The 18,596-nt window shown below is 36.5% G+C and overlaps 1 protein-coding gene across 10 annotated transcripts in view; it reads left to right on the top strand.

Moving 5' to 3' along the window:
• Positions 1 to 18,596, top strand: part of LOC147349924 (uncharacterized) — a 67,386-nt gene that overhangs the window by 16,655 nt on the left and 32,135 nt on the right. For 4 of the 10 annotated variants that reach the window (XM_086364960.1, XM_086364961.1, XM_086364962.1 and 1 more), the window contains 3 exons: positions 10,634 to 10,684; positions 12,519 to 12,592; positions 17,916 to 17,957. In XM_086364960.1, the coding sequence (XP_086221086.1) occupies positions 10,634 to 10,684; positions 12,519 to 12,592; positions 17,916 to 17,957 (167 nt within the window). Of the gene's footprint in view, positions 1 to 9,257; positions 9,317 to 10,633; positions 10,685 to 12,185; positions 12,593 to 17,091; positions 17,339 to 17,618; positions 17,785 to 17,915; positions 17,958 to 18,596 lie in introns of those variants that run through there. The other 6 variants (XM_086364966.1, XM_086364973.1, XM_086364969.1 and 3 more) reach the window with 4 other exon arrangements.

Genomic DNA, 18,596 nt, shown 5'->3' with positions numbered 1-18,596 from the left:
TTTAAGCCAACTTTTTCACTCTCCTCTTTTCACTTTAATCAAGAGGCTTTTGAGTTCCTCTTCACTTTCTGCCATAAGGGTGGTGTCATCTGCATATCTGAGGTTATTGATATTTCTCCCGGCAATCTTGATTCCAGCTTGTGTTTCTTCCAGTCCAGCATTTCTCATGATGTACTCTGCATAGAAGTTAAATAAGCAGGGTGACAATGTACAACCTTGCTGTACTCCTTTTCTTATTTGGAACCAGTCTGTTGTTCCATGTCCAGTTCTAACTGTTGCTTCCTGACCTGCATACAGATTTCTCAAGAGGCAGATCAGGTGGTCTGGTATTCCCATCTTTTTCAGAATTTTCCACAGTTTATTGTGATGTTTTTTCTAGTACTGTTAAAAGGAATGTTCTATAAATATCTACGAAAGTTCATCTGATCTAATGTGTTGTTCAGTTTTTAACTCCTGTCTGACTCTTTGCGACCCAATGAACTGCAGCACACCAGGGTTCCCTGTCCTTCACTATCTCCCAGAGTATGCTCAAATTAATGTCCATTGAGTCACTGATGTCATCCAACCACCTCATCCTCTGTCACCCCCTTCTCCTCTTGCTTTCAGTCTTTCCCAGCATCAGGGTCTTTTCCGATGGTTGGCTCTTCACATCAGGTAGCCAAAGTATTGGAGCTTCAGCATCAGTCCTTCCAAGGAATATTCAGGGTTGATTTCCCTTAGAATTGACTGATTTGATCTCCTTGCAGTCCAAGGATCTCTTAAGAGTCATCTCCAGCACCATAATTCAGAAACATCAATTTCTCAGTGTTCAAGCCTTCTTACGGTCCAACTCTCATATCCATACATGAATTCTGGAAAAACTATAGCTTTGACTATGCAAACCTTTGTCAGCAAAGAGATGTCTCTGCTTTTTAATATGCTGTCTAGGTTTGTCATATCTTTTCTTGCATGGCTGCAGTCACCATCTGCAGTGATTTTGGAGCCCAAGAAAATAAGTCTGTCACTGTTTCCACTTTTCCCCCCATCTATTTGGCATGAAGTGATGGGACCAGATGCCATTATCTTAGCATTTTGAATGTTGAATTTTAAGCCAACTTTTTCACTCTCCTCTTTCACCTTCATCAAGAGGCTCTTTAGTTCCTCTTCACTTTCTACCATTAGAGTGGTATCATCTGCCCATCTGAGATTGTTGATATTGCTCCCCATCATCTTGATTTCCAGCTTGTGGTTCATCCAGCCTGGCATTTTGCATGAAATTCTCTGCATATAAGTTAAATAAGCAGGGTGACAGTGTACAGCCTTGACATACCCCTTTCCCAATTTTGAACCAGTCTCATTGTTCCATATTTGATTCTAAGTGTTGCTTCTTGACCTGCATATAGGTAAGATGATCTGGTATTCCTGTTTGTTGTGATCCAGGTAGTCAAAGGTTTCAGCATAGTTAATGAAGCATAAATAGATATGTTTTTAGACTCCGCTTGCTTTGTCTATTATCCAGTGGATGTTGGCAATTGGATCTCTGGTTCCTCTGCCTTTTCTAAATTCAGCATGTACACCTGGAGTTTCTTGGTTCACATACTGTTGAAACCTAGCTTGAAGGATTTTTGAGCATGACCTTGCTAGCATGTAAATGAGCAAAATTGTGCAGTAGTTTAAACATTCTTTGGTATTACCTTTCTTTGAAATTGGAATGAAACTTGCTTTTCCAATCTTGTGTAAGGCCTAATATGTAAGGTCTAGTATAAGTCTAATGTTCTTTTTTAGTGATTATTTCCATCTGGATGATCTATCCATTGTTGAGAGTGGGATATTGAAGTTCATTGCTATTATTGTATTGCTGTGTAATTTTCCTTTCAGATTTGTTAGTATTAGCTTTATGTATTTACATGCTTTCCAGGTGGTGCTAGTGGTAAAAAAAAAAAAAAAAAAAAAAAAAAACCACCTGTAGTGCAAGAGACACTGGAGATGCAAGCTCGATCCCCTTGAGGAGGAAATGGCAACCCACTCCAGTAATTTTGCCTGGAAAATCCATGGACAGAGGAGTCTGATGGGTATAGTTCATGCGTTTGCAAAGAGTTGGACACAACTGAGTGACTGAGCATGTACTCATACATTTAGGTGTTCCTATGTTGGGGTTGAAATATTTGCAATTGTTATATCCTCTTGATGCATTGACCTTGTATGTAGTGACCTTATTTTTCTCTTCTTACAGCTTTTGGCTTAAAGTCTGTTCTGTATGATATGAGTACAGCTATTCTTTGTTAGTTTTTTTTTTTTTGCATGAAATATATTTTTATATCCCTTTGTTTTCATTCTGTGGAAGTTCTTTAAAGCTTAGGTGAGTCTCCTGTAGTCAGTATGTAGTTGGGTATTTTTTTAAATCCATCTAGCCAGTTTTTCATGGCAGACACTTGAGGGACAGACCCCAATAACACCTAGGTCTTTTTTTTTTTTTGGCCACGCCTCGAGGCATGTGGGATCTTAGTTCCCCAACCAGGGATTGTGCCTGTGTCCCGTACATTGGAAGCATAGAGTCTTAACCGTGGACTGCCAGGAATGTCCCCTCCCCTAGCTTTTGATTGGAAAATTTATCTATTTACATTGAAAATAATTGTTCATAAGTTTGGACTTATTATTGCCATTTTTGTTAATTGTTTTCTGGCTGTTTTGTAGTTCCTTTGTTCCTTTCCCACTGTCTTGGTCTGTTTCTTTGTGATTTGATAATTTTTTGTAGTACAGTATTCTTTGATTCCTTTCTCTCTATCTTTTTGTGTATTTAGTATAGTCTTTTGTTGTAACCATGAAGTTTATATAAAATATCTTTTATGTACAATAGTGTAAGTTGATAATATCTTCAAATGCCTACCCCTTCATGTTACGTTTTTGATGTCACAGTTTGCATCTTTTTACATTGTGAATCCAATAACAAATTATTTTATTATAGTTACTTTAAAGTTCTGTTCTTTAACCTTTATTCTAGAGTTAAAAGTGATTTACCCATTACCATTGCAACAAAAGAGTAATCTGATTTTAACTGAATGTTTATCTTTACTGGTGAGCTTTATAAACTTTTGTATGTCTTCCTTCTAATTAACATTCTTTCATTACAGCTTGAAGAACACCCATTAACATTTCATATAAGATTGATTTAGTAGCGATGAACTCATTTAGCTTTTGTTTGCCTGGAAAACTCTTTATTTCCCATTTAATTCTGAGGAAGTAATTTGCTGAATAGAGTATTATTGGTGGTTTTTTCCTTTCCTCAATTGGAATGTATCACCCCCTACCCTTCTGCCTTTCAAGTTTTTTGCAGAAATGTTTCTTGATAGTGATAAGGGGTTTCTCTTGTACATAACTTGTTTTCTCATGTAGCTTTTGAGATTCTCACCTAATCTTTAGCATTTGACAATTTCATTATGTGTCTTGGTGTGATCTCTTTGAATTCTCATTTTTTCTTCCTTTTTGGGGGTGGAAGTTATTTTCTGGGATTCCTGAATCTGGATGTGTCTTTTTTCCCTAGATTAGGGAAGTTTTCAGCCATTATTTCTTTGAATAGCACTTGTTCTCCTTTCGATATTCTTCTGGGACCTCTGTGCATGCCAAGTCACTTCAGTCATGTCTGACTCTTTGTGATCCTGTGAACCATAGACCCTCAGGTTCCTTTTTCCATGGGATTCTCCGGGCAAGAATACTGGAGTAGGTTGCCATTTCCTTCTCCAGGGGATCTTCCTGACCCAAGGATTGAGCCTGCAGTGGGCAGGTTCTTTACCACTAGTGTCACCTGAGACATCTATAACGCATATAGTTTGCTAGTATCCCGTAAGTCCTTAATGCTATTTTCACTTTTTAATTCTTTCTTTTGACTTATCTGAGTGGATGAATTCCACTTCACTGTCTTTTAAGTTTTCGTGATTCTTCCTTTCACTTGATCCAGTCTGCTGTTGAACTCTCCTATTGCATTTTTTAGTTTGGTTGTATTCTTTGGCTCTGTGATTTCTGTGTAGTACCTGTAAAAATTTTCCTGTGTGTTAGTTAAAATTCTTATTTTGTTCATACATTTCTCTCTTGTTTTTGGTAAGCATCTTTATGATCGTTACTTTGAACTCTCTCTCAGGAAAATCACTTACCTTCATTGTTAGTAAGATCTCTTTCTAGTTTCTGTTGTTCTTTTATTTCAGATGTTTTCCTGTATCTCCTCATTTTTCTTGGCTCTCTATGTTGTTTCTGTGCCCCACTCCAATATTCTTGCCTGGAGAACCTCATGGGCAGAGGAGCCTGAAGGGCTGCAGTCCATGGGATCACAAAGAGTCAGACACGACTGAGCAACTACACCACCACCACCATGTTGTTGACTATTTGGGTTTGTTTGTTGTTGTTTTTTTTCTTAATATAAATTTTAAAATTATTTGTTGTAGTTCTACCAAAAAAATCCCATTGATATTTAGATAGGAATTGCATTATATCTGCAGATTGCCTTGAGTACTGTGGTCATTTTAACGACGTTAATTCTTCTAATCCAAGAATGCAGTGTATCTTTCTATCTTTAACAGTGTGCAGATAAAACCCTTTCAGGGAAAGGTTGGGAGATGAGTGACTTTGCTTACTGCTTTTGCACTGAGCCTAAGGGAAAGCCAGCTAGGAATTGCCCCTTTGTTTTCTACAGTCTGTGGAATTTGTGAATGGAACACCCTTTAGCTATATGACTGATTGTCTTGAGACCTATTTCTTGAGTAGAACCTACAAAATCTTGGGTATAGACATGGGTAAAAGGTCCTTCCAGGGAGATACTAGGAACTTAGAGCCCTGTCGAGTGGGGAGGAGTGGTGTCCACTTCCACATTCTCTGAGAGGATCACAGCCAGCCCCTAGTACCTGCTAAGTTAGAAGACCAACCTTCAGGCAGCAGCTTTTAAAGTAAATGTTAGTGTTAGTCACTCAGTCATGCCTGACTCTTTGTGACCCCATGTACTGCAGCCTACCAGGCTCTTTTGTCCATGGGATTTTCCAGGCAAGATCCCCTGGAGAAGGAAATGGCAGCACACTCTTTAAAGCAAGCAGATACTCTTAGAGGGGAAAACTGAAATGTGCAATTTTGTTTGTTCCCTCTGTGCTGATAGCTGGGATGATAGTCTTGGTGAGTGCTTGCATACTTGTTAAGAACTGTTTCTTTGTTTGCTATACTGTTTTGTCTCATTTACACAAGCTCCAATGGTTTTTAGAGCAAGGGATTTTGTGAATCCGTCCCTCCTGTGAGTCTTAACTCACAAGACTAATTTCCTTTCGGATGGACTGGTTGGATCTCCTTGCAGTCCAAGGGACTCTAAATAGCCTTCTCCAACACCACTGTTGGTAGATCAGCCCTTTGGTTTTCAGGGAGAAGCTAGAAGTTGGGACGTCTTTCCTGATGGTAGGGCACTATGCTGAGGGTGGGGTTGATGCCAAGAATGTGGAAGGAAAGACTTCCCTACCTGTTTTGATGTATTTTCTCATTTGTCCTACTTTCTGAAAGTTTTTGAGTCTCTTTCAGAATAAATTGTTCTGTGTATAGCTGTACATTTTGTGTGTCTGTATGAGGAGGGGAGCTCTGGCACCTCCTTTGTCACCATCTTGTTATTTCTGAATTTCTAAAGTTTTGGATCTTTTCAGTCAAAATTTTTACCTTTGCTTTAATATTGTTTTTGAAATGTGAAGTACTTAATAATTTAGCCTTGGATAAGCAGTTTAGTCACTCAGTCATGTTCAACTCTTTGAAACCCCGTGGACTGCAGCACACCAGTCTTCCCTGTCCATCACCAATTCCCAGAGCTTGCTCAAACTCATGTCCATTGAATCAGTGATGTCATCCAACCATCTCATCCTCGTTATTGCCTTCTCCTGCCTTCAATCTTTTCCTGCATCAGGTTCTTTTCCAATGAATCAGTCCTTTGCATCAAGTGGCCAAAGTATAGGAGTTTCAGCTTTGGCATTAGTCCTTCCAATGAACATTCAGGACTGATTTCCTTTAGGATGGACTGGTTTGATCTCCTTGCAGTCCAAGGGATTCTCAAGAGTCTTCTCCAACACCGCAGTTGAAAAGCATCAGTTCTTTGGTTCTCCGCTTTCATTATAGTCCACTTCTCACATGTATACGTGACTACTGGAAAAACCATAGCTTTGACTAACGGACCTTTGTTGGCAAAGTAACGTCTCTGCTTTTTAATATGCTGTCTAGGTTGGTCATAGCTTTTCTTCCAAGGAGCAGGCATCTTTTAATTTCATGGCTGCCATCACCATCTGCAGTGATGACTCCTTTTATTCTTCAAAGATATTTTATTGTATGGATTTCTGATTTTCATTATGATCAATGAATATATTCTATATCATTTGAGTTATTTTAAATATCTTTGGCCTGATACATGGTTTATCTTGGTGAATATGCCACAGACACTTTTAAAAAGTGCATTTATTCTGAAGTTGTTGACTGTAGTGTTTTATAAATATCCATTGGGTTTAAGTGGTTGATAGTATTGTTCATATCTATGATTGATATTGTGCTTTATTCTGTAAATTACTGAAAAGGTAGAGTTTAAAGTCATCAATTGTGATTAGATTTGTCTGTTAGTCCCCTTTATTTCTGTCAGTTTCATTTCAGGTAAATTATAACTTTATTAGTCATACAGACTTCTGTGATTATTATGTCTTCTTTATAAATTGACCCTCTTATATTTTGAAATGTCCCTATCTTTGGTACATTATTGAAAATTAATATAACTGCTATAGCTCTCTTTTGCTTTCTGTTAGGATGGTGTTATCTTTTTATCTTTCAACCTATAACTTTATGTATAAAATATTGTCATTAGATGGTGTATAGTTGTTTAGTATGTTTTAACCATTGATGGAGTGTTTATTCAACGTTCATTTAATATATTTATTGAAAAAGTGGAAAAAAGTCCACCTCTTTTATTGTTTCTTTGTTAAGTGTGTACTCCCTGTCAGTGTCTATCTTCTGCTTTCTATTCTTCTTTCTCTTCTCTGCCTTCCTTTTAATTTTTTTTTCAGAATTCCTTTTTAGCTATACTTTTTTTTTTAGTGGTTTTCTAGGGAATACTATATATATTTGTTTTAACCTTTTAAGACTATTAAATCATTTCCCATAAAAAGAAGAATCTTGGAAATATACATATCTATTTACCTAGTCTTTACCCCTTGTATGCTAGGGTTGCCATATATACTACAAGTGATATAGACAATGGAATAATTGTTTTAAATAGATACATTTATTTTTAAGAATTTAAAAGGGAAAATATTTCATAATTACCTATATATTAACCAGTTTTAATCCTTTTCATTCTGTTCTGAAGATCCATGTCTACTTCAGTTATCATTATTTATCTTCCCAAAGAACTTTATTTAGTACCAGTACTAGTGATAATTTTTCTTAGTTTTCTTTTATCTGACACTGTCTCCTTTTTAGTCCTTTTTATTGAGGAATATAGTTACTTAATATAGAATTATGATTTTACTCCCCCCCCCCAGTATGTTAAAGATATATTCCATAGTTTTCTGGGCTTCATTGAAATAAAAAACGTTTGGGAGTAGTTAGTATAGAAAGTAGTTGAAGCAAAAGTTCAGGCTAGCAAAGCAGGATGTGATTGTTACTTTTCAAAGGGTACTTATGAAGAGTTCTTAACTAAACAGTTTGTTTTATGTGTTTTTCTCTGTGTCCTTTGACAATTTTGAATAAATGAGCTTCTTTTGACAGGGGTTTGTTTTATTTATATTGTTTTCTTACCCAGAAAGTCATACAGAAAATAATTATTCTATATTTTTAATGGCTAAGTTTGCTTTCATGATATTTACAATAAATTAAGTTAGAGAGTAAATGAATGACTTTGTTAGAGAGAAAAGCAGAAGTAAAAAGATTGGAATATTTTAATTAATTCATAATATTACCACTGGTCAAGACATAGAGGTATGGAATATTTCGTGAATTTTGTTGCGTTATAAATATTTGATATGAGTTCTCTTAACACAGAATTGATTCTGTGTGATTCTCTTGAAATAACATTTCTTAATTGAAGATAAATGGGAAATATACCTTACAACCTCTGAATTTAGGGAATATGAAATTAACCTTCCAAATATATGTGTTTGATTTGAATGGCATATTTTTTCACTTTTACATAATTGTCTCATGTCAACTCCCATGATAATCATACAGGAGAGAGGAAACTGTTGTAGTTTTTGCATTGTTTTTAAAACATACTACCATCCTTGATCTTATGAGAAATTTAGAAATAATATTCCATGGACATGGAAGATAAATAAATTTCTCTTGAAACAGAAATGCTCAGTTTTGAGAAACACTTTAGTGTTGTAATGTCTTTTATTAGTGATTCTCAAGTTCTACCGCATTTTACTCTATCAAATCTGTCATCTATCCATAGATCTATCCTCTATCACTTTATCTTCCATAATTTATCTGTGTGTCTCTATCATCTGTCTAGCTTATTAATACATAAGTTATCATTCAGATTCCATTACTGATCATTTTTCTTTTGTGTGTCATCTATCCATCCATCCTGCTATTAAATATAATAGGAAGAAGAGCATGGCAATGGAAAAACAAGGGCTTTACCTCCCATGTGAAAGGACAGTGATGACAGTGGTCTCTGAGGTGATGATGTATAAGGAGAAAACAAGAGAGCATGAGGACAAAGGGCCATTAAATTCAGGGACTCATCTAGCAGGAACTCTTGACTTATTACTACGTTCAAATTTGGAAAATCAGAGTAGAGCTGCCTCCATTCTGTGCCAGCTTTCATGAGAAAATTTAGTCTAAATATGGTAACTGCCTTCTCAGTCCACTTATGCTCCAGTGTCTTAAAACTAAGTTTTAATTATATGAAGTTACTACCTCAATGTACATTAAAGTAGACCATGGATTGGTAAGCCTTTTCTGTAAAGGGTGAAATAACAAGCAATTTCAGTTTTGTAGAATGTGTGATCTCTGTTGCAGCTGATCTGTTCTGCTCTTGCAGTGTAAAAGCAGGCAAACACAGTATGTAGTTGAATGAGTGTGGCTGTGTTTCGGTAAAACCTTGTTTACAACAGCAGGCTTTGTGCTTCAGTACCACATCCTGAACTAAAGCATTGGCTAAACCAGAACCTGGAAAATAATCAGATTAACCCCAGTACATGGTAAATGTATCTGAAAATTATTTTTCCATTTTACTTTCATGAAAATTATTATTAATAATTCTGCTAAATCTCATTCACAGGAGAGTGCTCTAAGTGAATACTATATGCCATCATAACCTAAGTAATGTAAAACCAATGTAAGTTACTGGAGTGATATGAACCCCTTTCCAGTTACAACCAATAAATTATATTTTAAATTTAGCATATTTTTCCCACAAGTTCCCAAGGATTGTGACCAAAATCGTACCTGCATTCTTTTCCTCTTAAGTACATTTCAGGTCAAAATATTGTCTCTCAATTCCTTGGTGGTATCCGGTCTCCTTAGGCTTTGACTTCAGTCCATTTTGATTTCACCTGAGCAGTTTTTATAATTGTTTCAACATCTCATAATAGGATTTGTATGTTCCAAAGCTATCATATAATCTAGTTTATAAAAATGTGAAAGAATCAACAGTATAAATAACTAATGAACACAATCTTTAATCCAATTAAACTGTTTTCCAAATTTTCTCCATGTTGTCTACATTGGAGGGTTTACAGGAAAGAAGGAATATCTAAAACCTGCTAGTTTAAATTTGGGTTATTACTTTTTCTTCAGTCATTTGAATATGTACCTTTATGTTTAGTTGAAACTTATATTACCAGGTTAGTGTTAATATTCTATTAAAGGCTCACCCAAATCAATTAGAAAAAGACAAGTATTCCAGTACAAAAATAGGAATACATATAAATGAACAAATCAGAGAAGGAAAGTACCGTGAATGGCCAAGAACACATAAAAACATACTCAACCAGGCTGCCACACAAGCCCTCTGCAATGGCCCACACTCTGTGGACTGTGTTTGTTTCTGGATAAATCTACTTCTTACCTAAAAAAAAATAATACTCAACCATATCAACCTGGTAATGAAATAACTACATACTAAATAATTATCAATTGTTATAAATATATAATGAAATTATTATTTGTGTGTGTCTTTAAACATGGTCACAAACACACAAATAAATCAGAAATTTTTTCACCTATTAGATTAATGGTACATTTATAAGCAAAGTATGGAGAATTTGGAATTCTTTGTGTGTTAGTCTGTCCAAAAGACTGAAAAATATGTCTTAGATGGGAATTAGCACATTTTGACAAACAATTTTATATTTAGAAATTTACCTATAGGACATAATAGGGAGTGTTCAAATGTGTATGTAAACTCAAGGGTACTTATTACAGCCTTAATTATACTTGTAAAATTATAAGTAATCTGTTTATCAAATAATAATGCTAGGGAAATTAATAATGCACTTATCCAATTTAATTGTATTTAATATATTGAAATTAATTGACTTTAAAATCTAGGTTTTTCAAAAGTTTGGCCATTAGTTCCTGAGTATCAACTATGTTTGAAACATTAATATTGTATTTTATTCACATAAAATGAAATATGTATGTTCTTGTTTAGATATGGTCAATAAACTTATTTTATAGGAAGACTGTTCAAAAACTGTTGATGGTGAGTTTGAATCATTATTTTACTATTGTGTATGCATGTGTGTGATGTGTAGTCTCAAATTTATATATTTCAATTATATATAGCATTTATTGAATTCTTAGTATGTGTACCATATGCTGAAATAAACACTTTTTCATGGATTATTTCATTTAATACTAATAATAACCATACAGTATAGGATATTCATTCCTTTTTTTAAGATAAGATAGAGGCTCGTTAGAAACTAAATTTGATTGTGCAATTAATTCTGTTATTCACAACTTAAGAAAAACACAATCAGTGTCACAGCCTTTGGAAAGTGAAAATAATACTTATATTTTGCTACATCTCCTCTTGTTTGGGGGGAAAGATACACATTTTTGAGGTCATCTTTATTTTCTCTGTGTTGTTAAGGTCAGAGCCATGTGAATTCTGAAGTTTAGTTCTTTAAACTTAAAAGTATAAGTGTTGAGATACTGCAGGAACAGGAGAAAAAGACGAATAGGACATTGGTTTGTTGGAAATTCTGTGGTATAAATTTACAAATTGTAGAATGACTTGTTGCAATATGGGGTGCCAGTGCTTAGGAGATGAGGCAGTGTTCCTTGGGAAGCTATTTCATAGAGACTGGGATGTCATGGGGGCACAAATCAAAGTCCAAAAAGAAATGGCCAATAAGAAGAGTATCACTAAATGGAAAAACTCAACTTTAACGCAGAATTGATGACAGGTAACACCAAAAGAAATACTATAAATAGCAGGGAAAGGACCAATGAGGATCTTGGAGTTGAAGGTACAATCCCTAACTGCTATAGATTCAAGTGTCATAATGTTCTAATGAAATATTTTTCAAATTGTACTTTATGACCATATGGTGTAGATGATAAACTATCTACTTCATATGAATATGTGTTCCATAATCAATTCACTTTTCTCCAGTTGTCTGTATTCATTCTAACCACTTTTCTAAAGACAGTACCTTGTGTCTTACAAATACTGTTCATTAGTAATTCTGAGCTAGTAGCTAAAATGTTGGCCAGAATGATAAGCAGAGTGAGTTGCAACAGAAAGTTTTGCCTGACTTTGCCATAGCAGTGGCTAAAGTACATTTTAAAAATTGGATAGTTTATAGCAAGAAATGTGTGTTACGCTATTCCAAAGTTTGCCATCTTATTTTCTGGTAGCTTGAGGGGAAATGAGCCTGTATAAGATATTCATAGCTGGGGCCCTGGAACAGAGAATACTGAAGGAAAAATCAGTCATAGTTAAGTAAGGCTGCATCTGTCATGGCGGACTGCTGGACACAGAGCTGCTCAGCCTCTGGTTTTGACGGATGCAATTTGGGGGTGTTTGAATATGGTAAATCTCTTTAAGGATAATAAAACTAATGATGGTGAAGTGTTTATAATATTACTAAACTAATATGTGAATGAGGGAATGAATTAATAGGGTCAAAAGTAAAATACAGAAAGTTGGGATAAACATATAAGAATGACAGGATATAAAAACTTAACATTTGGCAATAATCACAATACTTGTTTCAACCAAGAAAATCAAAAGATGCTAAAACTTGAGAAAATTTGAGGGAAACAATACATTTTAAAATATTTTTTAAAATATTTATTTTATTGAAGTATAGTTGATTTACAACTATAAGACTTTTAAGTCTGAAGTTTGGTCAAAATGATAGTATAAAAGAATACGTAGGGGAGAATATCTTGAAGCACATGGTTTCAGGTGTACGTGCTCAGGAAGTATGAAAGTGTAGAATAAGAGCATGAATACTTTGATACCAGTGGGTTTTATCTGTATCTGCATTTGAACCATTTATAATAGAACGTGTTTTTACTCACAGTTCCTTCACTTTGCTCGATTTTTCAAAGTTCAGCCATATTATAGCATGGATTGGAACTCCATTTCTATTTATGGGTGAGTAATACCCCATTTATAGATCACATTTTGCTTGCTTATTCATTCATCAATTTATGGCATTCTACTAACTTATTTCTGCTCTTTGGCTGTTTTGAATAATCTTGCTATAAATATTTATATGGAGATTTTTGTGTATATGTATATCTTTAGTTCTTTTAGGGATAAGAACACGAGAAGTTGCCTGACTAGGATTTTAAGATCGCACTTGGCTTCGTTTGAAGGTGTACAAGTCTGCACAGTGAACATTTGGTTGAATATTGGTGGAAACTCTTCCTGTAGAAATAAGTAAATTGAAAAACCAAAATAAACACAGTTGAAGCCCATTGCCTCATACCTGGTTCATTCAATTTGAATATATTTAATTTATATTGTTGTGCGTTTTTGCTTTTGTGTTCTTGTTTTAAATATTATGGAATCAATGTTGGTTTGCATACAAAGGATTTCATTGTCTTACAACATTAATTATGATGGAGAAAGGGCATCTTGAATAAGTGAATTAAATATTATTCAAGGATAGTAGGATCATTCAAATAGGTAGAATTCTGCCACGGAAATAAATTGATTTTACTCATAATGTTCATGAAGAACTAAAATGAAAAATTTTCTCTCACTGGTTTAATAGCTGGTGTAGCCTCCCTTACTCATTTTCATCTCCAGTTTTCCCATGTAAATTAAGTGGCTTAGTATGTTTCTAGGATTATGGACGCCTGTGTTATTTCTTGGTTATTTTCAGGATCTGTCCTTTCTTACAGGCGAACAGCAAAAGGTGTCTTTTTAAATGAATGTGTCTGGATCATGTATATATACATTGTGAAAAATCTGAAGAAAATGAGAAACAAAATGACTGTTGTTGAACAGTACTATATTCTCAAGGTCTTTTCCAGTCAGTCATCTCTTTGTACCAGGTGGCCGAGGTATTGGAGCTTCAGCTTTATCAACAGTGCTGCCAATGAATATTCAGGGTTGATTTCCTTTAGGATGGACTGGTTTGATCTCTTTGCAGTCCAAGGGACTTCTCCAACAGTACAGTTCAAAAGCATCAGTTCTTCAGGTACTGAGATTCTTTATAGTATAACTCTCACATCCATACTTGACTACTGGAAGAACCGTAGCTTTGACCATACAAACCTTTGTTGGCAAAGTAATGTCTCTGCTTTTTAATATGCTGTCTAGGTTTGTAATAGTTTTCATTCCAAGGAGCAAGCGTCTTTTTAATTTCATGGCTGCACTCACCATCTGTAGTGATTCTGGAGCCCAAGAAAATACTAGCGTGTGAGATGCGTGCAATTGTGCGTTAGTTTGAGCATTCTTTGGCATTGCCTTTCTTTGGGATTAGAATGAAAACTGACGTTTTCCAGTCCTGTGGCCACTGCTGAGTTTTCCAAATTGGCTGGCATATTGAGTGCAGCACTTTCACAGCATCATCTTTCAGGATTTTAAATAGTTCAGCTGGAATTCCATCATCTCCACTAGCTTTGTTTGTGTTGATATGTCCTAAGGTCCACTTCACTTCACACTCCAGGTTGTCCAGTTATAGGTGAGTGACTGCACCATCATGGCTTTCTGAATCATTAACACATTTCTTACACAGTTCTTCTGTGTATTCTTATCACCTTTTCTTAATCTCTTCTGCTTCTCTTAGGTCTTTACTGTTTCTGTCCTTTATCATGTCCATGCTTACATAAAATGTTCCCTTGATGTCTCCAACAAGTATTTTCTTGAAAAGATCTATGGTCCTTTCCATTGTATTGTTTTCTTGTATTCTTTGCATTGTTCATTTAAGATGGTCTTCTTATCTCTCCTTACTATTCTCTGAACTCTGCATTCAGCTGGGTATATCTCTTTCTCCCTTGCCTTTCACTTCTCTTATCCCCTTAGCTATTTGTAAAGCCTCCTCAGGCAATCACTTTGCCTTCTTGCATCTTTTTCTTTGGGACAGCTTTGGTCACTGCCTCCTGTACAATGTTATGAACCTGCATGAATAGTTCTTCAGGAACTCTGTCTACCAGATCTAATTCCTTGAATCTATTAGTCACCTCCACTGTACAATCATAAGGTATTTGATTTAGGTCATACCTGAATGGCCTAGTGGTTTTCCCTACTTTCTTCAATTTAAGCCTGAATTTTGCAATAAGGAGCTCATGATCTGAGCCACAGTCAGCTACAGGTTTTGTTTTTACTGACTGTATAGAGCTTTTTCATCTATCACTGCAAAGAACATAGTCTGATTTCAGTATTGACTATCTGGTGATGTCCGCGTATAGAGTCATCTCTTGTGTTGCTGGAGAAAGGTGTGTGCTTTGAGGGCTACTCCATTTCTTCTAAGGAATTCTTGCCCACAGCAGTAGATTTAATGGTCATCTGAATTAAATTTGTCCATTCCCATCCATTTTAATTCACTGATTCCTAAAGATATCAATGTTTAATCTTGTCATCTTCTGCTTGACCATGTCCAATTTACCTTGATCCATGGACCTAACCTTTCAGGTTCCTGTGCAGTAATGCGTACCGCATCAGATATTACTTTGACCACCAGATATATCCACAACTGAGTATCATTTCTGCTTTCACCCAATTGCTTCATTCTTTCTGGAGTTATTAGTAATTGCCCTCTGCTCTTCCCCAGTACCATATTGGATACCTTCCAACTTGGGGGGCTCATCTCCTGGTGTCATATCTTTTTGCCTTTTCACACTGTCCATGTGGTTTTTCAGGCAAGAATAATGGTGTGGGTTGCCATTTCCTTCTCCAGGGGACCAGGTTTTGTCTTTTCAGTTCAGTTCAGTCACTCAGTCATGTCCAGCTCTTTGCGGCCCCATGAACTATAGGACGCCAGGCCTCCCTGTCCATCACCAACTCCGGAGTTCAATCAAACTCACGTCTGTCGAGTCAGTGGTGCCATCCAGCCATCTCATCCTCTGTCATCCCCTTCTCCTGCCCCCAATCCCGCCAGCATCAGCGTCTTTTTCATTGAGTCAACTCTTCGTAAGAGGTGGCCAAAGTACTGGAGTTTCAGCTTTAGCATCATTCCTTCCAAAGAACACCCAGGACTGATCTCCTTTAGAGTGGACTGGTTGGATCTCCTTGCAGTCCAAGGGACTCTCAAGAGTCTTATCCAATACCACAGTTCAAAAGCATCAATTCTTTGACGCTCAACTTTCTTCACAGTCCAACTCACATTCATACGTGACTACATAGCCTTGACTAGATGGACCTTTGTTGACAAAGTAATGTCTCTGCTTCTGAATATGCTATCTAGGTTGGTCATAACTTTCCTTCCAGGGAGTAAGCATCTTTTAATTTCATGGCTGCAGTCATGATCTGCAGTGATTTTGGAGCCCCAAAAAATAGTCTGACGCTGTTTGCACTGTTTCCCCATCTATTTCCCATGAAGTGATGGGACCAGATGCCATGATCTTTGTTTTCTGAATGTTGAGCTTTAAGCCAACTTTTTCACTCTCCTCTTTCACTTTCATCAAGAGGCTTTTGAGTTCCTCTTCACTTTCTGCCAAAAGGGTGGTGTCATCTGCCTATCTGAGGTTATTGATATTTCTCCTGGCAATCTTGATTCCAGCTTGTACTTCTTCCAGCCCAGCATTTCTCATGATGTACTCTGCATAAGTTAAATAAGTGGGTGACAATATACAGCCTTGACGTACTCCTTTTCCTATTTGGAACCAGTCTGTTGTTCCATGTCCAGTTCTAACTGTTGCTTCCTGACCTGCATATAGGTTTCTCAAGAGGGAGGTGGTCTGGTATTCCCATCTCTTTCAGAATTTTCCACAGTTTATTGTGATCCACACAGTCAAACGCTTTGGCATAGTCCATAAAGCAGACATAGATGTTTTTCTGGAACTCTCTTGCTTTTTCCATGATCCAGTGAATGTTGGCAATTTGATCTCTGGTTCCTCTGCCTTTTCTAATACCAGCTTGAACATCAGGAAGTTCACGGTTCATGTATTGCTGAAGCCTGGCTTGGAGAATTTTGAGCGTTACTTTACTAGCGTGTGAGATGCGTGCAATTGTGCATTAGTTTGAGCATTCTTTGGCATTGCCTTTCTTTGGGATTAGAATGAAAACTGACGTTTTCCAGTCCTGTGGCCACTGCTGAGTTTTTCAAATTGGCTGGCATATTGAGTGCAGCACTTTCACAGCATCATCTTTCAGGATTTAAAATAGCTCAACTGGAATTCCATCACCTCCACTAGCTTTGTTCGTAGTGATCGTTTCTAAGGCCCACTTGACTTAACATTCCAGGATGTCTGGTTCTAGGTGAGCGATCACACAGGTTTTTTCTTTTACCGAATGCCATTTAAATGGAATCAAACATTACATAGTATCTAAGGTCTAGTTCTTTTTACCTTGCAATTTGAGTTCTCCAGTTTACTTGCACGCCTTTATCCTTCAGAGACCTGTGTTCTGTTATTGATGTACTCCTCCTAAATTCCATGTTGATAAAAGACAGGCCAATATTACTCCATCTTAATTCCACTTAGGTCTTGCTGCTGCTGCTGCTGCTAAGTCACTTCAGTCATGTCCGACTCTGTGCGACCCCGTAGATGGCAGCCCACCAGGCTCCCCCATCCCTGGGATTCTCCAGGCAAGAACACTGGAGTGGGTTGCCATTTCCTTCTCCAATGCATGAAAGTGAAAAGTGAAAGTGAAGTCACTCAGTCGTGTCCAACCCTCAGCGACCCCATGGACTGCAGCCTTCCAGGCTCCTCCATCCGTGGAACTTCCCAGGCAAGAGTACTGGAGTGGGGTGCCATTGCCTTCTCCAAGCCACTTAGGTCTTACCCCTCTCTAAAGTCTTTTTCCATTTGATTCTTTTTGTAAATAATTTCCATTTATCTTATGAAATGTCTCCTCTATTTTTCTATTCTTGCCATTGGTCCATTTGTTCAGCATGTTTGTAATAGATTTTCAGAGTTCTTATCTCTTACTTCCAGAATATGGGTCTCACAACAAACATCCTTTTTATTTGACCCATCACAAGGCATTTCACAAAATCTTTATTTGGTGTAATGTAACTTTAGAATTTCTCAGTTTAAAAGATAACTGCTATGTTACTAATTTACGTAGAGTGGTAGAGAGGATTATTGACTATTTGCAGAATGAAGAGTTCAGAGAGGAAATAAATGAAGAAGTGAAATGACGAAGACGATAAAGGAGCAAGGAATTTTTATTTGGTGAGGACTAGAAATGCGAGGATGCCTGTACAATAAATAATTATTATAGAACCAATTGTTCTGTTGATTTTTAAAATAATTTCTTGCATTTTTCTGATCTGATTTGTATCCTATGTGATGTTTTGTTGCAGGTCAAAGGCTAGAACAAGTTATCATACTTACAGGGAGGAAAGGTGAGCAGCTACTCTGGTGCTATTGAAATTTTGGTCTGTGTTCTGGCCAGTGATGTCACAAATTCAAGTTTTGTGAGCTCATTTTTTCAGGTGACCAGGGTGCATATTTTTATGATGAATTTTCCCCCATAGGTATATCTACTTTGTTAATGGAATCTTCATTATTTTTCCCTCTATTAAAGAAAATAATTTGGTTAACATTTAAGAATCATTGATAGATTAGCTTTTTATACTATTTTATTATGTGTGAAAATAACTTTTTAGTGAAATTTAAATGTGCCAAAATATTTATCTTTTTGTTACTAGCATTTCAGAATTTAGATATTTCTACTCATATTTCCACTATAATCAAACCTTATTTGCTACTTAATTTACAAATGCTGCCCCACTATGGCTCAGATGAGAAAGAACCTTCCTGCTACACAGGAAACACAGATTTGACCCCTGGGTCAGGAAGATCCCCTGGAGAAGAGAATGACTACCCACTGCAGTATTCTTGCTTGGAGAATTCTGCGAACAGAGTAGCCTAGCGGGCTATAGTCCATGGGGTGTCAAAGAGTCAGACTCCACTGGGAAACTAACACTTTCACCTCACTACTCCTCGAAATTTTAGTTGACTTAGTTGTTTTGGATGTTCTC

The sequence above is a fragment of the Bos grunniens genome, chromosome 21, assembly GCF_055505025.1.
Source record: "Bos grunniens cultivar Pamir isolate PY7600 chromosome 21, Bosgru_T2T1.0, whole genome shotgun sequence".
Lineage (NCBI taxonomy): Eukaryota > Metazoa > Chordata > Mammalia > Artiodactyla > Bovidae > Bos > Bos grunniens.
This window is presented reverse-complemented; position numbering and strand designations above follow the sequence as displayed.